The sequence below is a fragment of the Agelaius phoeniceus genome, chromosome 5, assembly GCF_051311805.1.
Source record: "Agelaius phoeniceus isolate bAgePho1 chromosome 5, bAgePho1.hap1, whole genome shotgun sequence".
NCBI classification, from domain to species: Eukaryota; Metazoa; Chordata; class Aves; order Passeriformes; family Icteridae; genus Agelaius; species Agelaius phoeniceus.
In genome coordinates, this window is record NC_135269.1 from 2157638 (window position 1) to 2177856 (window position 20219).

A 20219-nucleotide genomic window follows, 5' to 3' on the forward strand; every position below is an offset into this window, starting at 1 on the left:
TTCACACTTTTGTGGATTCCAGTCTGTCTTGAAGTCCAGGAAGCTTTCTCCATGAATGAGGGTCTAAGTCAGTGCTCCCCTGGGGTTCAGGGCACCCCAGAGCAGACAGAGAAATATTCCCAGTGCCCTGGGTTTCCACACAAACCCACTCACCCTGTGCCTCCTTCTAAGAACCTAGACACAAAGCAAAGCTCTGTGTTGTGCTTTCAGAGCAATCAATAAGGCAGGAATCACCGGGAGGGAGGGAGGGACAGACATTTCTCACACAGCAGCATGCTGGAGTGTAGCTTCTCTTTTGCAGCCTGGCTTCAAACCTTATTTGACCTTGTGGTTTGGTGTACTACAGGCAGATGCAATTTCCAGTGCCTCATGTTTTATTGCTGTGTTACAAGCAGGAGCAGCCTGCTGGCCATTACTACATGTACTCTTACTCATGCATGAGAGCCTGCTGTCTCTCATTTACACACACACTCCAGGCTAAGCCTAGTTAATCTATCACTATCTCAGAGCTGCAAAACAAAGCCTGAACTGAAAAAAAAAAACCTTACAGAATTTTTTCCTTTCACGTAATCATCTCAAAGGCAGCTGCCTGATAAAACAGGCGTAGCACAGTGAATACTTTGTTAATTTAGAAGTTCTAGCACAGCTAACTCCAGCATCAGCCCTAGACATGTTGTACTCTCTGCTGCTAAAACAGGACTTCCCGATAACTTGTGTTTACTGAAGGACTTGCTTAATGCATCAGCCCCTGGATTTCTCATGGAACCTTGCTAATAATAGTGAACAGGTCCAGAAGGCTGGAGTCATTTGGGGTCGTTTATCTAGCAGTATTAAACAGACCAGGAATGCAGCAAAACCAGCAATCATGCCAGAACTCAGAAGTTCATGCAGAGGTAACTAAGAGTCCCCTGACTAGTAGGGCAAATGAGGGGCACAATGAGGCATTAACAGCAGGACAAATTGCCTTTTTTATGTGGTTTGTGGGCATGTTTTCCCCTCAGTGATGGTGAGGGGGAATTTCTTCAGGATGAAGAAATCAAAGAAATTTCTTTAGACTTTAAACCTTTACTGTTTCCTCCTTTAACTCTAAAAGTGTTCTTTTAAAAAAAAATCTACACATCCAAACAAGACATCCAATACAGTTTGGTGACATACATTAGAACTACAAGCTGACTTTACACTGAGAAAAACAGAGTCTGTCTGCTTAAACACAAAGGGATCTGTAACTTTATCCCAGCTACTTCCCAGTCTGGTATCGTGTCCCTTCTCAGATACACTGGCTGAGGAAAAGCCCTGGTCCCACTGCAGAAAATCAACTGCACATCAAATTACAGGAGTACACAGGAATATACACAGGAATTCACATCTTCCATCAGTGTAAGACCTTGGGACAATTCACTCTTTTAGACCCAGATGCACTGACAAAAGGGGTCCATCTTCAGAAACCACCTGCCCAACAAATTCACCACAGAGCAGCCAGATGATTACACATTAATACATTAATTCTCTCAGGTAGGATTAGGTTAACCTGAACAGTAAAGAGAGTTGGTCTCATGTACACAGCAGATAGACTTTATATCTCTGTCTTGGAAAAAACCCTAAGTTTCTTTAGTCACTTCTTGATAAAATTCATTAGAACAGTAAGTAAAAATACCCTTTCCTCTGTAGAAGACTTGAGATAAAATGGATTTTCTTTAATCAAAATGTTTTAGAAAATAGAGAGGGAAAAGCTGTGTATGCTAATCAATAGAAATAAAATTATCAGATGTAGACCATCAGAACAAAAGTGTGAGTCTCAATTTACTTTTTATATAGATTTCTGAAGTCAATTGTGCATCAAGTCACACAAATCCCCACATCACACTTCCGTGGCATTTCAACACCTGTTAAGTGTATGGGGCTACTGTTTTGTAACAATTGTTTAAAGCAGCAGGGAGTCTTTCTGATTGTTATAGTGTAACACTTGTGCTGGTACGGAACAGAAGCTTGAAAACACATTTTGATATTCAGTGTTGATCAGCAGAATTAAAGTTTCAAGCAGTTATAAAGAAAGTTGTAAGAAATATATCCCTTCACTCCTCCTTTCTCTCCATTCTCCGTTGGTGACGTTAAACTCAGAACCAAATTCCATCAATTTGGCAAACATGTCATGCTTAGGTGAGGTGTCCTTGTATTTGCCAACACCAGGAAAAGGTACAAACCTACTGCTGAAGCCTCAGGGTTTAGCTTTTATATTTTTCCCACTCTTTGCTGCTTTAGTATGTGAGTCTGAGCTTCCTATTTGGGGATGGTGAGCTCTCTGCACAGAGTGGGGAGACAAAACAATTCCTGCTCCAGCTGGGCACCAAGGACAAATGACCCAAATCTCAGGCCCAAGAGCATAAACACCGTGGGCTGGAGAGAGAAAAACAAGCAGGGTGGGACTGCATGGGCTAAAGCTGGAATGGGACAATGAACTGCAAGATGGAAATGGAGCAGAACTGATCACAGTGACAGACCCTGTGCCCAGCCATGCATTTTGGGACCATTTTGGTTCATCTTGGGTGCAGCCCTGGCTGGGCTCTTGTGCTGCCCAAGGTGGATCCATGGAGGAGACCCTTTTAATAAATCCCTACTTTATTCTTTAATTCTGCCCAGCCTCTGCTCTAGGGCAGCCTGCACAAGGCATCACTGCCAGTGAGTTCATTAAACCCAGCAGTAACAGAACACAGGGCTTTGCCTCCAAACCCCCCGTGCTCATTGGTGTCCTGGGAAGTTCCAGCACAGCTGGCCCCAGAGGAAGCACAGAGGACTGCAGCTGCAGGGCAAAAATGGAAAACTGTGGAGTGGATGTTGAATCATAACAACCCACACAGAAGAAATCACTGGACACTAACAGAGGGTGCACGTGAAATTATTCTGTTCTACCACCACCCCAGATTTGTCCTGAAAAGCCTCCAGATAAGGAGGATGTTTAAGCACTGGAAATCTAACAAAAGTCAGAATAGAAGCAAACTGGCAATGCCAGAGTACCTTTCATGCTTTTTCCCTGTGAACCATCTGTTCCTTTCCTGTCAAAAAGCCCCAAACCAACTAACAAAAAAGCCCCAAACCAAAACCAAATCAGGTCAGCTTATTTTGTGGTATGACCACAAAAAAGCTCCCAAACTGAAGCCAACTGATTTTCAAAAGAGGAAAGAGGAAGAAAGTGAACACAAGAACAGAAGGATATGTTGACTTTTGGATTTATACTTTTAAAATACACAATCACTCAAAATGCACATCATCTGTCTCACTGACAGCTAAAACTTTGTCCCTTGTTATAAAAGAAACTGATGAAGTGCAGATGGCAGCTTGTGTATTGAGTTGGCTGCTTCATAAACTGTAATTATGGTGGATATGAAATGGTTCACCTCATCCATCTGGAATAAAAAATGGGATTATCACTTGGCAATTTTTTTTTCTTTATAGGACTGCAAAATATCTTGCCTGTCGCTACTCTTTGGCACGGCTTGAGTGTAACAATGAAATACAAAAGAATGCAGAATTCAGATTATCTTTTATTTACAGAAGTGATAAATTAACCACTGGAAAGATAAAACCTGCCCAAGAAATCATTTCTCCTCACTGACCTCATGCTTAGGCACTGCTTGGAATGAAATCAGCTTTGGAAAAAGTTATCCATAATTGAAAACAAATGGTGAGCATGTACAAAAAAGATACACCAATAACTGACTTGTAATTTCAACAGTTTCCTAAGCTCCATGAAAGCCTGAACCTTTCCTCAGAATGCAGCCAGAACTTGGTGACATACTCACCACCACCTGCCAGATTACTGTCATGTGTACAGCATGACAACCAGTGGATTTGTTTGTGAAAAGAAAAAATAGGAAAAACATGCTCCTTTTGGCTTTGCAGACCACAAAACAACAGATCTCACTATAAAGTTGACAGAAACACACAAAGGACCATGGAACACACATTATTATGACTCAAATCACCCCTTACATGAGCTGACCTTTGGCTTTGTGGTGCACAGGCACTCTGTGACTTTGTTACTCAGCATTTGTGAACTCACATTCAGGAGGCGCTTCCCGGATGAACCTAAAACAGTTACCCAAGTTATAAAACTCAAACCCTAAAGATTATGGGGTGATGCCACTGCTGTTGGGGGCAGGGAGGAAATCCACATGGAGACTAAATTCACCTTCCACTTAGACCAAGATGCTGATTAGAAAGCTTGTAGATAAAGAAAAAACAACTTGCACCATGGATTACAAACAAGACAATCTGATTTCTTCTGCAACTTCTGCTGAGCACCTTGCCAATATCAAAAAACCCCTCAAACCCACCTAGGTCAGTTGAAAACAACTTACTTTGCACAAATGTGAAAAAAAAAAAAAATCTATCACTGCAAAAAATCCTCAGAACATCTCAGTCCAGTTTTCATTTACCCCTATCCCATGATTTCCAGATTCATAATCATCCCTTGCCATTCACATGATGGCAGAACAAGCAAATAAATTCTATACTTCTGCTTTGGCAGTGTTTTGCACCCATTCTGGATAACTACTGAGTTGAACACCACTGACTTTCACTCAATAAATTCTTCCATAGCTGAGAAGTTTGCCAACCCTCCCCACCAAGCCCCCAGCAAACACATGTCCACTCCCCATCAAATCAAGAACTGGACTTGCAGGCAGAGAAAAGAGGCTGTGCAAAAAATCTTCCTCTTATCACCTTCCCCTTGCAAGTTCTTGCCATAGCGAGATTTAAGTCTAGATTGAGAGGTTGCCTGTGTTTCACACTTACCTGCCATTAATCTCATGTATTTTTAGCCTTCACTGTTGTCCAGAAACTGGAAAGTATCACCCCACTGCACACAGTGTACTGAGCTCCACCTGAAAGTGCAAAGAGCCCAAAACTAACCAGGAGTGCACCAGAAACTTGGCAATGACATTACTGGAATCCCTGGAAAGCCACAGAGGGTGGTGAGAACCTGGCAACTTTCCAGGCAACTGCTCAATGACACAATGAGAGCACCAGCCAGAGGGTTTGGGATGAGAAAAGGCTCAGGGTCTGCAGTTCCCGGGTTAGATATGGGGCACAGCTTATCCACTGCTGTGACCTTCCTCTGGTAGCCATGCAAGACAGTTTTTGAGGTGGCAGCTTGAATTTCAGGCTTTAAGCATAAACTAGAGACACTGCACATCACAGAAACATGGAATAGTTAGGGTAGGAAAAGATCTCTAAAATCAAAGTGTCAACACAGAGATGCCTTGTTCATCACTAAACCATGCCCCCAGTAATATATCCATGTTTTTTGAACACTTCCAGGGATGGTGGCTCACCCACTTCCCTGGGCAAGTTTTGTGCTCACTGCATCATCCTGCACTGCTCATGCAGCAATGCAAACCAACTCCCTTCCTCACTGGGAACAGAACCATGTCCCACCAGCTCTCACTCACTGAAGGATAAAGGTGATGTAGGTCATTGCCACAAAACAGCAGATGCCATTAGAGACCTCAGACCAATCAAGAAATACAGAAAGCAAACCAAGTAACACCACTTTTTGGAAAAAGGGGTTTTTTTTTTCAGAGTTCTACAAATACTACTTGACAATTCTAAAGGCAACTGCAACTGTGAGTTTTGGAAGTTTGCTTGAATCCTGCCTTGTACATGGTTACCAATCTTACAGACAAAAAATTCATTTTCCTGTGAAAGGATTACTCAGATACAGGAGAAACCATGGTTCTGATTCCAGCAGCATTTTTCACAAAGTGGATAGTAATCTGAAAAGCTTTGCAATTTACAGGAACATAAAAGTTGTTTGGTTTCGGTATGTTTGTTTGTAGCTCATGCTAAATTGCCCAATGTTTCATTTAGGGAGGGAAAAAAGCCCAACCACCAATAATCTGATTACCTAAACGACTGCATTTGATATGCAACCTACTTGAACAAAAAATACAGAATTCCTGCCATGCCCCTTTAGGAAAATAATCAGGCAGTCAAATGTGCAATCTTGGGCATCACTGGCAAAAAAAAGGTAATTAGAGAGGAAAGTGCCCAAGCACCGTAATTACCCAGACACGTGTTACAAAATGTGATAATGTCCAATCTTTTCAGTACTTGGGTAATAACAGAACCTCTTTCAAGAATTTTCAGTCTTGGGAGTCAGTTTTATTAAAAGATAAGGCAGTTTCTCTTCTCCTCTGCATCATCTGAGAGACACAGACCAACCAGAAAAGCAGTGAGGAGAGCTGTAGTTAATTAACACAACTGCATCCTGTATCAAGCAACCAAACTGCACACAAGGAGATTGGTTTAGAAAAGCAAAACACCTTCAGCAGTCTCAGCATCAAGGGATGCATTAATTTCTGCACAGTTTAGTGTGGTAGGCTGCTGCCACCTTTTGGTTACAGACCACTGTGAAATTAGATTTGATCGTGAAACACATGCACAGTGGAAATGTACTGTGACATGTGGGATCTGAGCACCTGGGAGAGCAGTGGGGTGGGACAGGAACATCATTTGTACTTTCTGTAAACTGCACAGTGTGTGGCTGCATGTCTTGGTATTTACTTGATATTTACTGTCTTCCAGCTTAAAATATCTTTGAATCCTCTACTGCTGAAATCAGCTCCCACTGGAATGTATGTAATAGCTATTAAATGATGAAATAACTTCTAAGATTAAAATTATCAAATATTTTAGCCAAGAAGAAAAAAAAAGGGGGGGGGGGTCCAAGGAGATAAACACATCAGTAACTACTGTGAGCAGTTTGTACAGCTTGTAGTAATTACCCAGATGAGGCATCAGCCAAGGTAAGCTTTTGTTTGCACCTTTCCTCCACAGCAATTCACTTCTGAACAAAAAGAAATGCAGCTTATTTTAAGACAGAGACCACATTTTAACCACAAACCAGCTCTCTGACATTTTTACAACATACACACAACATTTATCTGCATCTGCCCATTTTAAAAGCAATTTGTAACTAACTAGTCAATAAGATGTAAACCACACAAAGAACTACCACCAGCATAGATTTGACCTGTGAAGCCTGTGTGACACCTCCAGCAGCAAATCCACACAGCTCTGCCCATGAGGAAAGTCTGTCCCCACGCTGAGCTCTGACCATAACACAAATCTTCAGCCTCCACATCAATGACAAACTCTCAAGTGCAGAGGGAACAGCCACAACAAAACTACCAGATGAGCACAGAATTATTAGAAAACCTTCAGATCTATCTTCAGACCTTTCTAAAGGCCATAGAACTCCATCAAATGTTACTTGACTGAGGCAGCACAGGTGTCTGGGCAGTGAGGACACAGAATTCATGGATGGCTGCACAGCACAATGAAAAGGCAGCAACCACATGATGGCTCTGAGGACAGAGGCAGAGGAAAATTTTTAATAAGTAATTACACATGAACTTGCTCACTGTCAGCAGAATGTCTCCTCACATCCTCTTCTGCTCTTCTACCTCCTCACTTGTTTAAAAAGAAAGAATCCAGCTGCAGGCAACTGCTAATTAAATACTTGGGCTTTCAGCTACAGTTGCTGTATGAACACATCTGTTCTGCAATAAACAGTTTTAAGTGTAATTGACTTATTTTCCATGCTCTAGGAGAGAATATTTATGGCAAGAAGAAAGAACAAGCAAGCAGGGTCCAAGCCCCTACCTCCTTTTCACTAGGAAGTAAAAGCTGCAAAGTGTTTAAAATTAGAACTGTTTAAAATGCTTTTATTGCTTAGGGGTAGTCTTGAATCTCACATTCCAAGGCTTTGCTCCCAAAACAATACATTTACTAATTTTTTGGCCTTGAAATTATGTAAATCCAAGCATATATTTCAGAGCCTAGACATGTTTAAGTGGCTCATGTTGAGCATTTTGGCTTAAATGAATCACGAGCAACATCATGTTCCATTCCCCCTGATTTCACAATCTGGTTTCAGACAGGAGATTTGAACAGAGGTAGACAAGTCAAATATCCATAACAATGTCCTCCTAAAATCAACAAGGCATTGGTCAGACTCCATATGTCTGTGCAAATCCCACATGAGCTTAGACACGACATTTCATGGATGAAACAAGTCAAAAAACACAACTGAGCAATGACAGTGAGAAAAAGGAGATCTCAGAGTCTGAATGGGGCATTCAATTTCTAGTCCTATATCCTGGTTTTGGTTGGGATGGTGTTAATTTTCTTCCTAGTAGCTGGTAGAGTGCTGTTTTGGATTTAGGATGACAAATGTGCTGGTATCACACTGATTTTTTACTTTTTGCTGAGTAGAGCTTACACTCAGTCAAGGACAGGCCACCTTCTCATGCTGCCCTGCCAGAGACTGGGCTGGGGGTGCCCACAACAGAACCAGGGCAGCTGACGCAGCTGACCACAGGGATATTCCTTCATCATTTCACAAGGCCTCCAAGTTTATCTTTTTCTCCAAGTCTCACCCTTTGAGGCAGTGAGTAGCCCTTGATTAGTCACAAGGGCTACTGTCTCAAATCAGAGGCAGTTCTTCACAGTAAATCATTGTGAGATCTCCCATCCTCCACTGAGGCTACAAACACAGGCAAAACACCAAGGATATTAAAATCTGACAATTCTTTTGAACGACATCCAACAGACTGGACTCAAATCTCCTGTACACAAGCCAAGCCAAGGGGATGTTATCAGCAATTATCTCTCATTTGGGAAGAAATAAACAGATTTATCATATTACTTAGTACTTGTTGCTTTACTGCCGAGGAGGATTTACAAAAGTTCAAAGGGCCAGTTTTAGAATTATGAAAAACAAATAATGTAGCATCAATCACAGCATATTAATCTTCACAAACAACTGCAGGACTTGAATTTATCCACAACTGGCTGACAACCAACAGCCCACTTTTTGTATGTAATCAACACCATTTCATTTTATTCTCTTTACTCTTAGAACTACATTTCCTTACTCCAGTGTAAGTTGCATTACCACATCAGACACATCCTGATTTTAACTCTTCTTTCTAGGTAAGAGTTAGAGATAAATACATGGATGCATGTGGGAGAGAAGGGGAAATGAGCCTTACATGTCTAGACTAGAGTTCATTCCAGTCTAGAGCTGAGCACAGTATTATGAATTCTCACCCTTCCAACAGCCCCCAAACTCACAGCAGCATCTCCTTCTTCCGCTTCTTTATCCAGGTCTGCACCCAGGATAACACTGACTCCTGGGCTGGTCACTCCATGAGGACAGCTCAGCACCAGGAGCCCTGGGAATAACAAATAACTCCCAGTGCTGCCATCACACCTGAAAGAATAGCAAGCTGCTGTATAGCAGAACTGGTACCTATTTTTAAGTAATTTCAGAAATTACAAATTAAACAACGTTCAGGTTTTGTGTTGCTCACAGCAGTAGTGCAGGTGGTGCTTATCTCCCCCTCCCCCAAAACATAATACAGATTTTTTAATAAAAGTTGATTCAACAAAGTGTACCAGAATATTCTTCACTTGGAATAAATAAACACCAATGGCTGAAAGAAGCCATACATTCAGCTGCTTTTTTTAAATGCCAACTTTCCTATTATAGGATTTTTTTCTGTTGTACCTGTCATTAATATTACAAGAAGAATACTTAAGATAGATTCACTCACAAATTTAAAATGTCAACCCAGGAAAGCATTAAGTGAGAGTGAGAGTAAACCATCAATTTCAGACTGAAGTATTAAACAAGACCAGTCTTCTGCACTAATTAATTCATACACAGTACTGAAAAGCTGAAGGGCACAGAAATCAACCACTTGAATTTCAATTATTAAAAACAATGCATGTTTGAACACAATTCACCTGTTTGTTCTAAATGAATCTAGTCCAGAATTAATGTGCAATTCAATTTGAAATTCAACTTTATTTAATTACTTCATGGACTATGGAGGAAAAATATAGCTCAACCTATTGCAGATTTTGGCTAAAATCTGAAAGACCCACAGTAACTTGAAAAAATTATACTCAAAGTAAGTGTAGGAAAAATACCAATTTGTTTCTGCTCTGTCTTTAATAAAGAGATTATTAAGGTGCATTAGCAAACAGAGTAAGATCTAGTATCAAACAATCAGCTGTGTGCTATGCCCAAATGCCAGCTAATTTTTCTAGGAAAGCATTTCCATCCACTTACCAGGCAGAGCTGGTGTTCAGGCAGAGATTGTGTTCAAAACACAATCCCTCACTCAAAAATCCTGTTATTCCATTTTAGAAAACTGTACAATTCAAGCCAACACATTCCAAAAGAATGGGAGTTTGAACACAGATATTTGTGTGCACTGCAACTCATGAAAAGTGTGACTTTCAAGGAGCTGACATTTCTCTACAAAAAAAATAAACACTTGAGCTGGGAGGGAGTGCAATCTGTAGATGTCTGGAAAATGTTCTTGAGAAAGACAGGGAGAAACCTTTAAATGTTACATCCCAAAACAAAGCACATGGAATTACTTAAAAGGGGAGAGGCCAATTATTTCAGAAACACTTTTAAAGAGTAAGAATAATATTATTTCCAGAACAAAAACATGGTCAGTGCCCCCCAGCACACAGTGGCAGTTCCACCTACCTGGAATTCCAACAAAAGTGAAATCTACCCAGGTGCACACAAAAAATGCAGCAGAATGTAGAGAACAGACTGGCATTTGAAACAAAACACCACCAAGTAATTACAAATTTTGTAGAATGCAAATAACTTTCAAGCATAAATAGTTTTAGCAATTCAGTTCCACAACTACAAGGTAAACACCAGCCAAATGTCCACTTACGTTTTGACTGTTATGGAAAGTTTAATTAACTCTAGTGTATCCATTTCTTCACAGATGTTTGTTATTTAAACTGACTTTTCCTTTCAAAGCAGAAATTCTGCCATGAGAACACCAGCTAACAGTTTTTCTCAAACCCAGGAGAAGTCCCATTTTACATGAACATCACATTACTTGAATCCATGAATTCCCCCTTCTGTAAAGGTGTGTGTTACAACTCACAGAGGAAACAGCAATGTTTTTATATTTGTTTTTGAAAACTCCATTGAAATTGTACAATTTTGAAGCTTATGAGGTTTGTTTGCTTTGTTTTATTAGAAAAAATACTCAGGCAAGGTCTACAATCATCTGTCAATTATAAATGACTTACAAGAAACTCATGAAGCAATAAAATTAAAAAAATACAAATACAAACTATATCTGAAACACTTCTATTTGGCAATTTTATAACAAATTCAAAAAAAAGAAACAAAGATTACGGATTACTTTATAGGTACAGAAAAAGCAGTAGGTGAAGTGCTCAAGCAAAAAAAAAATAAAAAAACCAAAACACTGCATTTCTTCCAAAAATAAAGTCACGTCACTACAGATTTTATGAATAATACCCTTATTAAACAACCATTCCAGAACATCTTATATTAGTGGTGCTTTTAATCTGCACTTCATATCCTTGATAAGATTATTTTTTTGTGTATATAAGTAACATTTTTAACCCACTGGAGCTAAGCAAGACTTGTGTCAGTACCAATGCAGAATGCATTTGTATTACATTAGGATATGCTCACTTCTGCAACCAAAGGGTTACTTTAAGTCTTAATCTATTTAATAAAAATTTAGTGTAAAAACTGCTGGTTATTAGTTTCACTGTAGTAAATTCCTCCCCAATAAGGAGGACTAACTCTGCAGTTTGACTGCATATATCCATACAAATTTTACATATTAGTTCCTTCCGACAGTAAGGAAAAAACTAATTCTGTGTTCACTATTAGAAAGGAGTGCCATGAATTAATTATGGGTACTATTCATCCCTCTAAGATTTCTGGGAAGGATGTTCAATGTATTTTTGTTCTTACAACAGATACTAACAGTAGTATATAGTCCCTTAGGTATGTAAAAGAAGGTTTTTTTACTGTTAAGGAAGGTGCTTTTTTTAAACAATTCTTCTGGCAGCACTAGTGAATTACAATATCCTTCAATATTATTTCTACCGTAATATATACATTTTAACTTTCATGCCTCTAGAAAAACATCTACAGTACATTTCATAATATAAAAATATATTACAAATCTGCTGAAATATTTACAAGCAATGTCCTATTATCTATATGCAACATTTTTGTCTCCATACAAAGACTAACAGGTTAGACGCATCTCTATTTGTCAGTTAAAAAAAATCCACAGCTCCTTGCTTATTAAGCAAGAAAATGATTTTACTTTCCTTTTCAAAGCCAACTTTGGTGCATAAAGGATTGAATTTCTAGATTAATTTTTTTTTAAAAAATACCATTTTCTTTACATCTAGAAAACATTAGGCCAAATAAAGTATACTTTACAAGTGAATGGGGATCCTAGAGGGTCAAAAAAGCAAAATAAATCACCAGTAACACTGACTGCTTACACTGAGGTTTCCCAAACCCGTCCATTGATACGGATCACACCAAAGCAGACCTGATGAACACACCACACTACTCCTGCAAAGGGATCAGACAGACTGCAACACTCTGAACATCCTGCCACCTTACTATATGTATTCAGAGTTGACTGGAAAAGACAAGCATTCCATCAACATTTGATTCAACACCATAATCCAACATATTTTAGGGAGCTGCAAAAGGACACAAGATCACAAATGACAAATGATTACTATCCACCATACTCAAAGGGCAACAGGATCATCCCTTGGTAGCTGTTCTATTGTCTGGCATGTGTTAGGTTTAGTTAACACTGACAGGAAGCCCAATAGCTTAACAGTTCTCCTGGGAATCGGGAGGAAATGGTGATGGTTACTTTTTCTTTTCATCAAATATAGACTACGGTATTCACTAAAGAAAAAAGCAGCTTAAAGAAGCAAGCATGCAAAGCCTTTTAGTTGTTCCACTAAGTTGCCAGAAGAGTGTTTGCTCAGTCTCCCACTGTACCATTCCATGAAAATGTGGATATACAGTAATATATTAATATATTCCACGGAAGCATCAACTTCATTCACAGAATGTTTACACTAAGCATAAATATTTCTCTAAAAAAAAAAAAAAAGAAAAACAAAAAAAAAAAAGAAAAAAGAAAAAAAAAAGAAAAAAAAAAAAAGATGGGATTTGACTAATGTGCAACTTTATTTCTAAATCCATTGTCAGTGACTAAGACTGCAGGTGTCCCCACTTGCTTGGTTTTTACCTCTTCAACCTCTTCTGGGGCATCGTTCTGTAAAAGAAGATAGTACAGCTTTACATTAAGACCCTGTGATGTATACATTGGTCAGCTGAATGCACTATGAAATCATCACTACACAAAATCTACTTTCATTTGATTAAAACCAAGAGCCATTTCACATGATCTCACTAAAGTGTACATTTCAGATAATTATTTCAGATTTTCTATTAAAGCATGACATTAATAGCTGCCACTGAATTTCTTTAACTACCCTTTCCTCTTGAAAAGAAGTTTTAGTTTTTAAAGTTTAGTTTTGAAGTTTTGGTTTTAAAATTTACATCATTAAGCTCCCTCAGCTGGTCCCAAAAGCTCATTTCAATCACAGACTGATCCATACTGCTAAAAAATAGAGCACAACATTACATGTGGGAACCTTAATTTTATTTGGGAGATAGAAAGGTCTGCTAATTTTTCTCCAAGGGCTTAATCCAGAGATCATTAAATTTTTATTTTAAAAGGCTATTTTTTTCTTTTCAAAGCAAACTAAGCTATCAAACTAAGCTCAGCGAAGGTAATCAATATAAAATTATTAACACCTCAATTAGATTATAGAAGTCACTGTGTTAAGCAGTTTTAAAACACACAATCCAATCTCACCATAACATTTTTATGATTTTACCATTAATAGCAATGATTCATAGGCTAAGGTAAGTACTTAAAACACATTTACAAAGATAGCAAATACAGTAGGATTGGTTTTCATATCATAAAGCAAGTTTTCATTAATTTGATTAGTGAAATACACTGAGAATTAAAGGTGAACTGAAAGGCTTATTGCATTGAAAGACCTCAGATTAGTGTTTTATTTTCTCCTTGAGACTCTTGGTCACTGGATGTTAAGGAAGAAACTTCGGAACACTGAACTTCTGTTATGATAAACCTTCTTTCCAAAAGCCATTTTCGTGGATTTTTAATATAATCACATATGGATCTATGGATGCTCAAAATTTCAGAATGAGTTAAGCATTTCAGATTACCTTTAAAAACTGTACACACAGAACTGTGGGTACTGACAATCATGGGAGAGCAGTAATAAAGGGGTGGGGGGGAGAATCAGGAAATTATTAGAAACCAGATGGATTAGAAGCCAATCTGAGGGCCTAAAAACAGAAATGTGAAAGTAGCTTAAAGACAAGTAACATGAATTGTTCCCTTTTGTCCCCCTATAAAGAATCTTGTAATAAAAAATAACAGTACTTGAACACAAGTACAAGTTTCAAGGTAATACTGCATGTATTACAGCTGAATATAATATGGAAAGATAAATTTGGACTTTAAAAAAATTGGTATACAAACCAGTATGTGATCTTAACAGAAGTGATCTTTCAGGATTCCACTGTATGTACTTCCTTTACTAGAATTTCTGTACACCAAGCACAAAAAAGTAAAATACACTTGGTAAATACACACATTCCCCGTTTCTCAGTCACTAGAGTTTAGTTCAAGAAGTAATTCTGAAATAACTTAAGACCTCAGAACTTAACTCCTGGACGTGTACAGTACCAAGGCTCCCTGATCTGGTGTATAATATATTAGCAATCCTGATTTTCCAACGTCAAAAAGTTAAGTGAGGCTTAAGATTACATTCAAGTAAAGAAAGTTGCAAAATGAAGATGTTACCTGTAAATGTTTGGGTCCAGAAGCAAGGCAGTATCTTTTGGTAGTTTTGATAAATGAACTACTTTAGTTTTTAACTGATGTCGCTCACTTTCATTTACCCACACATCAGGCAGACTATGAATAAATAAATAAAATAAAAATATTCAAAAAATATCAACTGGTTTTCTTACCATAACATTATGTGGTAAACTAGTACATATGAAGCAAATTTCCCATTTCCCTGGTTAAAAAGCATCTTCACCAGAGTGAGGATAGGCAGCCAATCTTTTCTCATTATACTTTGAAGTTTTTCAGGTTCTCAGTTTGGAAAGACACTGAAGAGAATTTAGATCATTCCAGAAATATATTCTGAGTGTACAATGATAATGGCACTACATTCTCCACTGTAACAACTTAATGTGAAAATGGGTAACAGAAAAAACCACCAGACCTTTGAAAAGAATTTATTTCACTGGCAGAAATTCTTTGATTCTGTTCAATTAAAGGACAGGATACACTGCAGGCACTGAGCTTTGAGTTACACTCATTTTCTTGCTCCAAGCTCAAAGGTTTCAAAGACAAAATGCTCCAACTTTGCTGAAGTTAATTGTTTGATTATCCTCTTTGGATTTTTGGTGGGGTTTTAAAAATTTTCCATATGTCCTAGAAGCCAGAGATTAACTTCAGGTTGGGGGAGGAGTTTGCAATTAAGGTGTCTTTGAAACAGGTTTTGAATTGAGAGGCTCAACATTTAAAACTAAATGTAATGGCTCTTTCTCTGCAAAGCCAAATTTCACAGACTTTTGCAAATTGTTTCACTGAATCTGTATTTTGCAAAGATTTCACTTTGCATGAAAGTTAGCTGCAACTCAAAATTCAATTTTTAGGGTAAGCTATTCAAAAAAATGAAATAAAACCCAGAACCTCTAACCCAGCAGGAAAAGGAGTTTCTCCAATTAAACCTTTCAGATGAAGGAGGAAGAAAAAAATTAAAAACAACAGGGCAGAGGGGGAGGGAGAACCCAGCAGGCAATCCATTTATTCACTAAGTCTCATGGATCATGAAAGGTGGGAAAACATCATAGAAGTTTTTTTAAATAAACCCAAAAATCAGTTTTTGAACAACCAATATTGGGAAGACATTTTCAGTAGCAGCTGCATGCTCAAGATACAAACAGCAAAAAAAAAAAAACTTTTCACATGTGGAGATTTGAAAGATACAGAAAGACAACAAGTCAGTAAGCTGATTTACTGGCACCAAAAATAAATTCCTGCTATTAACAAAAACCAAAACCAACAAAACAACCCCAACCCTCCCAGCCTACTAGAAGTTACTTCCCTCTTGTAGAGGAAATGACTTGAAGACTTGTATTTCCTTTTCCTGACCAAAACCCTAAACATATGGACATCCTGGAAAACTTGTGCAGTTTCTCAGGAGTGTAGAAGTTAAATCACTACTGCCAGCTTCATGGGGAAGGCTGATGAGCAGCTCAGGGGAGTGGAAAGGAACCACCCTGAGTGCATTTCACTGTCTGAAGCGTGAGTGCCCTGACAGTGTAACACAGACTGATGGTGTGTGCCAGGATACCTGGGCATCTCCTCTGCTTACATGGAATAATCAAGATGAACTGAATACTCAGTAATTCAAAACTACATCATTCAGTGCCTGAAATACACTCTCTACCTAACCCATCTAACCCAACCAAGATACAGCAAACAGCAATGTAAAACGTATTTTTTCTCTGACCTGATCAGCCAAATCTAAATTTCTTTGGGAATGTCTTAACATGTCTGAACAACCTCTCTCCAATGGAGAGATTCTAATACTGAATTCACCTGCATGAGCAAAAAAATCGTTTGACTCGGTATTTAAAAAAAAGTTACTCTTATTTTTCATGTTCCCAGAATTGCGTACTTCTTAATGCTTATCTTAAAATAAGATTAACTGTCTTCATCTGTAAAATAATATCATCTGTATTCATTTAAAAAAGAAATTCAGAATGCTGTTAGATATAATACTACCATCTGCCCTAAAAGAAATGCAAAAACTGCCTATTTTATAAGAATATTTTAGCTTTCTTTTCTCACAATGAATTGAAACTTGTGACAAAATGCATTAAAAATACAAATGGAAATTTAACTGAACTGGTATTAGAGCCCAAAGACTTGAAAGTGAAAGCAAAAATCAATAAACTCATTGTTTATTAATTTCTAAACATCTAAATTACTTTTTGAAAAGCATTTTTAAAATATTAACTCTTTAATGCAAATATTCACAGGCACAAAATAATTTAGTAGCAGTTCATTGATCCCACTGTAATTCCTTCCCCATTTAAAATGCATCACTAGCAATATACTCACATGTCCTCTGGTGTCCAATGAAGCAAGAGTTTTATTTTGCCAGAATCTTCTTTTCTTTTAGCTATTACCTATAATAATTACAAAATCATAATTAAAACCAAATTACAGACTTTTTTTCTCAAAAGTTGTTATTCATGTCCTACTAGACATTCATAGAAAGCAAAATGTTATACTCCTTGAAAGTTGTGTGTCTGCAATAACTATGCTCTGAAGACTTAAAATTGTTTTGCAAAGAACTTAAGTCCATTTAGGTTTTTAAGTGAAAACCATAATTCAGCCAGAAGATGTCCACTTAACTCAGCTTTATTTGGAAATATTCTTACTACACTCTCTACATTTCCTGCACTGTCCCAGAAACAAAATGGAAATTCCAAGCAAACGTGCATCAAAGTGGTCTCAAATCAGACATGGAGTTCTGCTGACCTCTTCTGGAAAAAGAAAACAATTTCACACTGTAAATTGTGTGCATCGTAGGCATCTCACTGCATTAATTTACTGCTTTACAAGATTTCAATATATTGAAACAATGTAACTAGTTAAAATACTACTTAAAAATGTGGCAAATGAACTGAAATACCTAAAAAAGCTAAAACCAGAGAACAGTTCAGTGTTTAAATGTTTTAGAGAAATAAGTCAAACCACTTCAAAGGTTGGGGGTGGCATGACAGGGTAACCTATAAGTTACATTTTTCAATCATTGTAATATCTGTTCCTTAGCTCAGCAGAAATCATTTGGAAAAGATCTTCAGTAGAGGCTACAGGTATTCAGAACAATCATCAGCCTAGCAGAACAAGGTGAAATAAGTTTCATGCATGCAAAATCATCTTTTATTTATGGAAAGAGACTGGTAGTTCAAGAGTTTGAATCCCATACCAAGATTAAGCTGTAGCTGAAGACATGTCCTCCAGCACTCCTTGTTTAGACTGTTCTACCAATTTAAAACCATCCCTCCCCATTTTGTCCCATCTCTTACTTCTTTTCTTCAGCCAAGTCTCCACCTTTACATGCCTTCATCTCCCAACATACTTAGGAAAATCTGAGGTTACTCAACCTTTTAAACTTCTAATCCTTCTACCCCAATTCAGTATTTTATCCCTGCTTTGAACTCTTCTAAATTAATACTGATGTCTCTCCTATCCAAACACAAGTTCCCCACTTGGTTCTTGCCTCCTTCTAGCAATTCCCCAATATTTTGGTGCTAAGATTATTAAAAGAAAAAAATGGGGATGGGAATAAATTTATTCAGGATTATGTCTTTTAAACTGGAGGAAAAAAGGGAATAAACACATATTTCAGATCAGCATCTTTACATATTCAATTATACACCAAAAATATTTCTCGTGATAAATGACCACTGTCACTCATGACCATGGAAATGCCATCTGAACTGTGTTCTTATTTAGAAGATAGAACCAATTTTCTTCTGCAACAGAAAGTTGCTGTTAGACATTCCCCAACTGGACAGGAAATGTTGCAATTCCCTCAATCTGTGAGCTAGAACAACTACCACCAATAGCTCTTAGAAGTTCATTTACTAACAACGGTGGACAGCTCAACAATACCAAAGAGCCACTATTGCTTATTTCTGATTAAATGTCTACAGCAGTAAGAAGAAAACAGAAATCTTTCTGAAAGATTGGATTTTTTAGACACAAAGGCAAACAAACAGAATTCATCCTATAAATACTTACAGTACTATGAAATACAACACTGTGGCCTTTTCCTAAACTTTCTATATGTGCTGAGAGGTTAAAGCAGATGGCTCGATGTCTTATAGCATCCAGTGTTTGTGCATCAAAGAAGTCATGAGGTCTTGCTGGAAAAAAGGAAAAGAGATCCTTAGTGTTCAACACACTGAAAGCATTCAAACACATTCAAGCATGTAAATAGGTCTGAAGTGTCATTAGTAAATCATTTATCCTTCTGTCAGCAGCACTACCTTGTCAGAGAACTGCAGACATCATTTTTGCTGAGAGGCAGAAATTTTTCCTAGAGAAGCACAATTCAAGTTTGTTCAAAACACACTCGCTGTGAATGAAACCGCTATTTCCAAAAATGCAACCACATCCACTCATTTCAGTTTCAATAATGCTGAACAGTCAGGTGAAAAACTCCACACTATTACACATTTCTTTCTATTTACATGTTGTCATTCCATGTTCTTGGACTATTACCAAATATCTTCTACCCAAGAAGCACAAGCTGCATGCATCACACATTAACCTTCAATTTATAATGAGTAAAGCACAGCTAACACCCATCTGAGATTTTACAACCAGTATAAAACCAGCAGGCATTATAAAGATCTTTTCCTTTTAGAAAAGGATTTTTATAGTTAAGTGTTTCTTGAACAATAGAAAGATTATTGAATTTTGATTTAGGGTGTAATATACAGTCCATCAATTCTACACTAAAAGTACTTGCACTAAAAAATAATTGCTATTAAGAACATATTTGCATGGTATTAGAAATATTTCACAGAAAAGTTTTAAAATATACCATATAAAACTGTAACTACATTACATTAGCTAAAAAGTCAGAATGAAAATATTCACATTTTAAAGCCTTACTTGAGAGCAGCAATTTATTAAATAACACACTGAAATTAAAACTAAGAATAGGAACTGGTTATCAACTATGTATTACTCCGAAATCTGCACAAACATTGATTCAAACTTTTGCTGCCTTCCTTTAAAGCAGCAGCATTCTCTATTCCTCTAACCATGACTTCAAAATGAACTACAAATTGCACTTGGAGCTAGCACTTGCTGCACTCCTGGGGCTGATTGTTGGTAAGCATTCATCTGTACATTGTGTTCTGTCCCTGCTCCATCTCAGCTGGACACTGCCAATTAGTCAATCATCTCACTGCAATGAGTTCTCACTCTAAGTGGCAATGCAGGACCCCAGCTCGTGCTGCAGGTGCTCAGTGATACAAGCATATAAATATTTTATAAATATTTCTGAGGGAGGAAAGGAGGGAGGATGGAAAGCAGGGGAAAAAAACAACAAATCATTGCTCTCAGGTTTATGCAACAAACTTCTCCAGGACTTACAATGGAAAACAT

The 20219-nt window shown here is 37.8% G+C and overlaps 1 protein-coding gene across 4 annotated transcripts in view; it reads right to left on the minus strand.

Moving 5' to 3' along the window:
* Positions 1–11059: 11059 nt before the first annotated feature.
* Positions 11060–20219, minus strand: part of AEBP2 (AE binding protein 2) — a 41330-nt gene continuing 32170 nt past the window's right edge. Inside the window, exons 5-9 of one of the 4 annotated variants that reach the window (XM_054631691.2) lie at positions 18843–18967; positions 17151–17218; positions 14811–14924; positions 14487–14553; positions 11060–13181 (exon numbers count right to left, since the gene is read on the minus strand). In XM_054631691.2, the coding sequence (XP_054487666.1) occupies positions 14499–14553; positions 14811–14924; positions 17151–17218; positions 18843–18967 (362 nt within the window). In that variant the 3' untranslated portion in view covers positions 11060–13181; positions 14487–14498. The remainder of the gene's footprint in view (positions 13182–14486; positions 14554–14810; positions 14925–17150; positions 17219–18842; positions 18968–20219) is intronic. The other 3 variants (XM_054631693.2, XM_054631692.2, XM_054631694.2) reach the window with 3 other exon arrangements.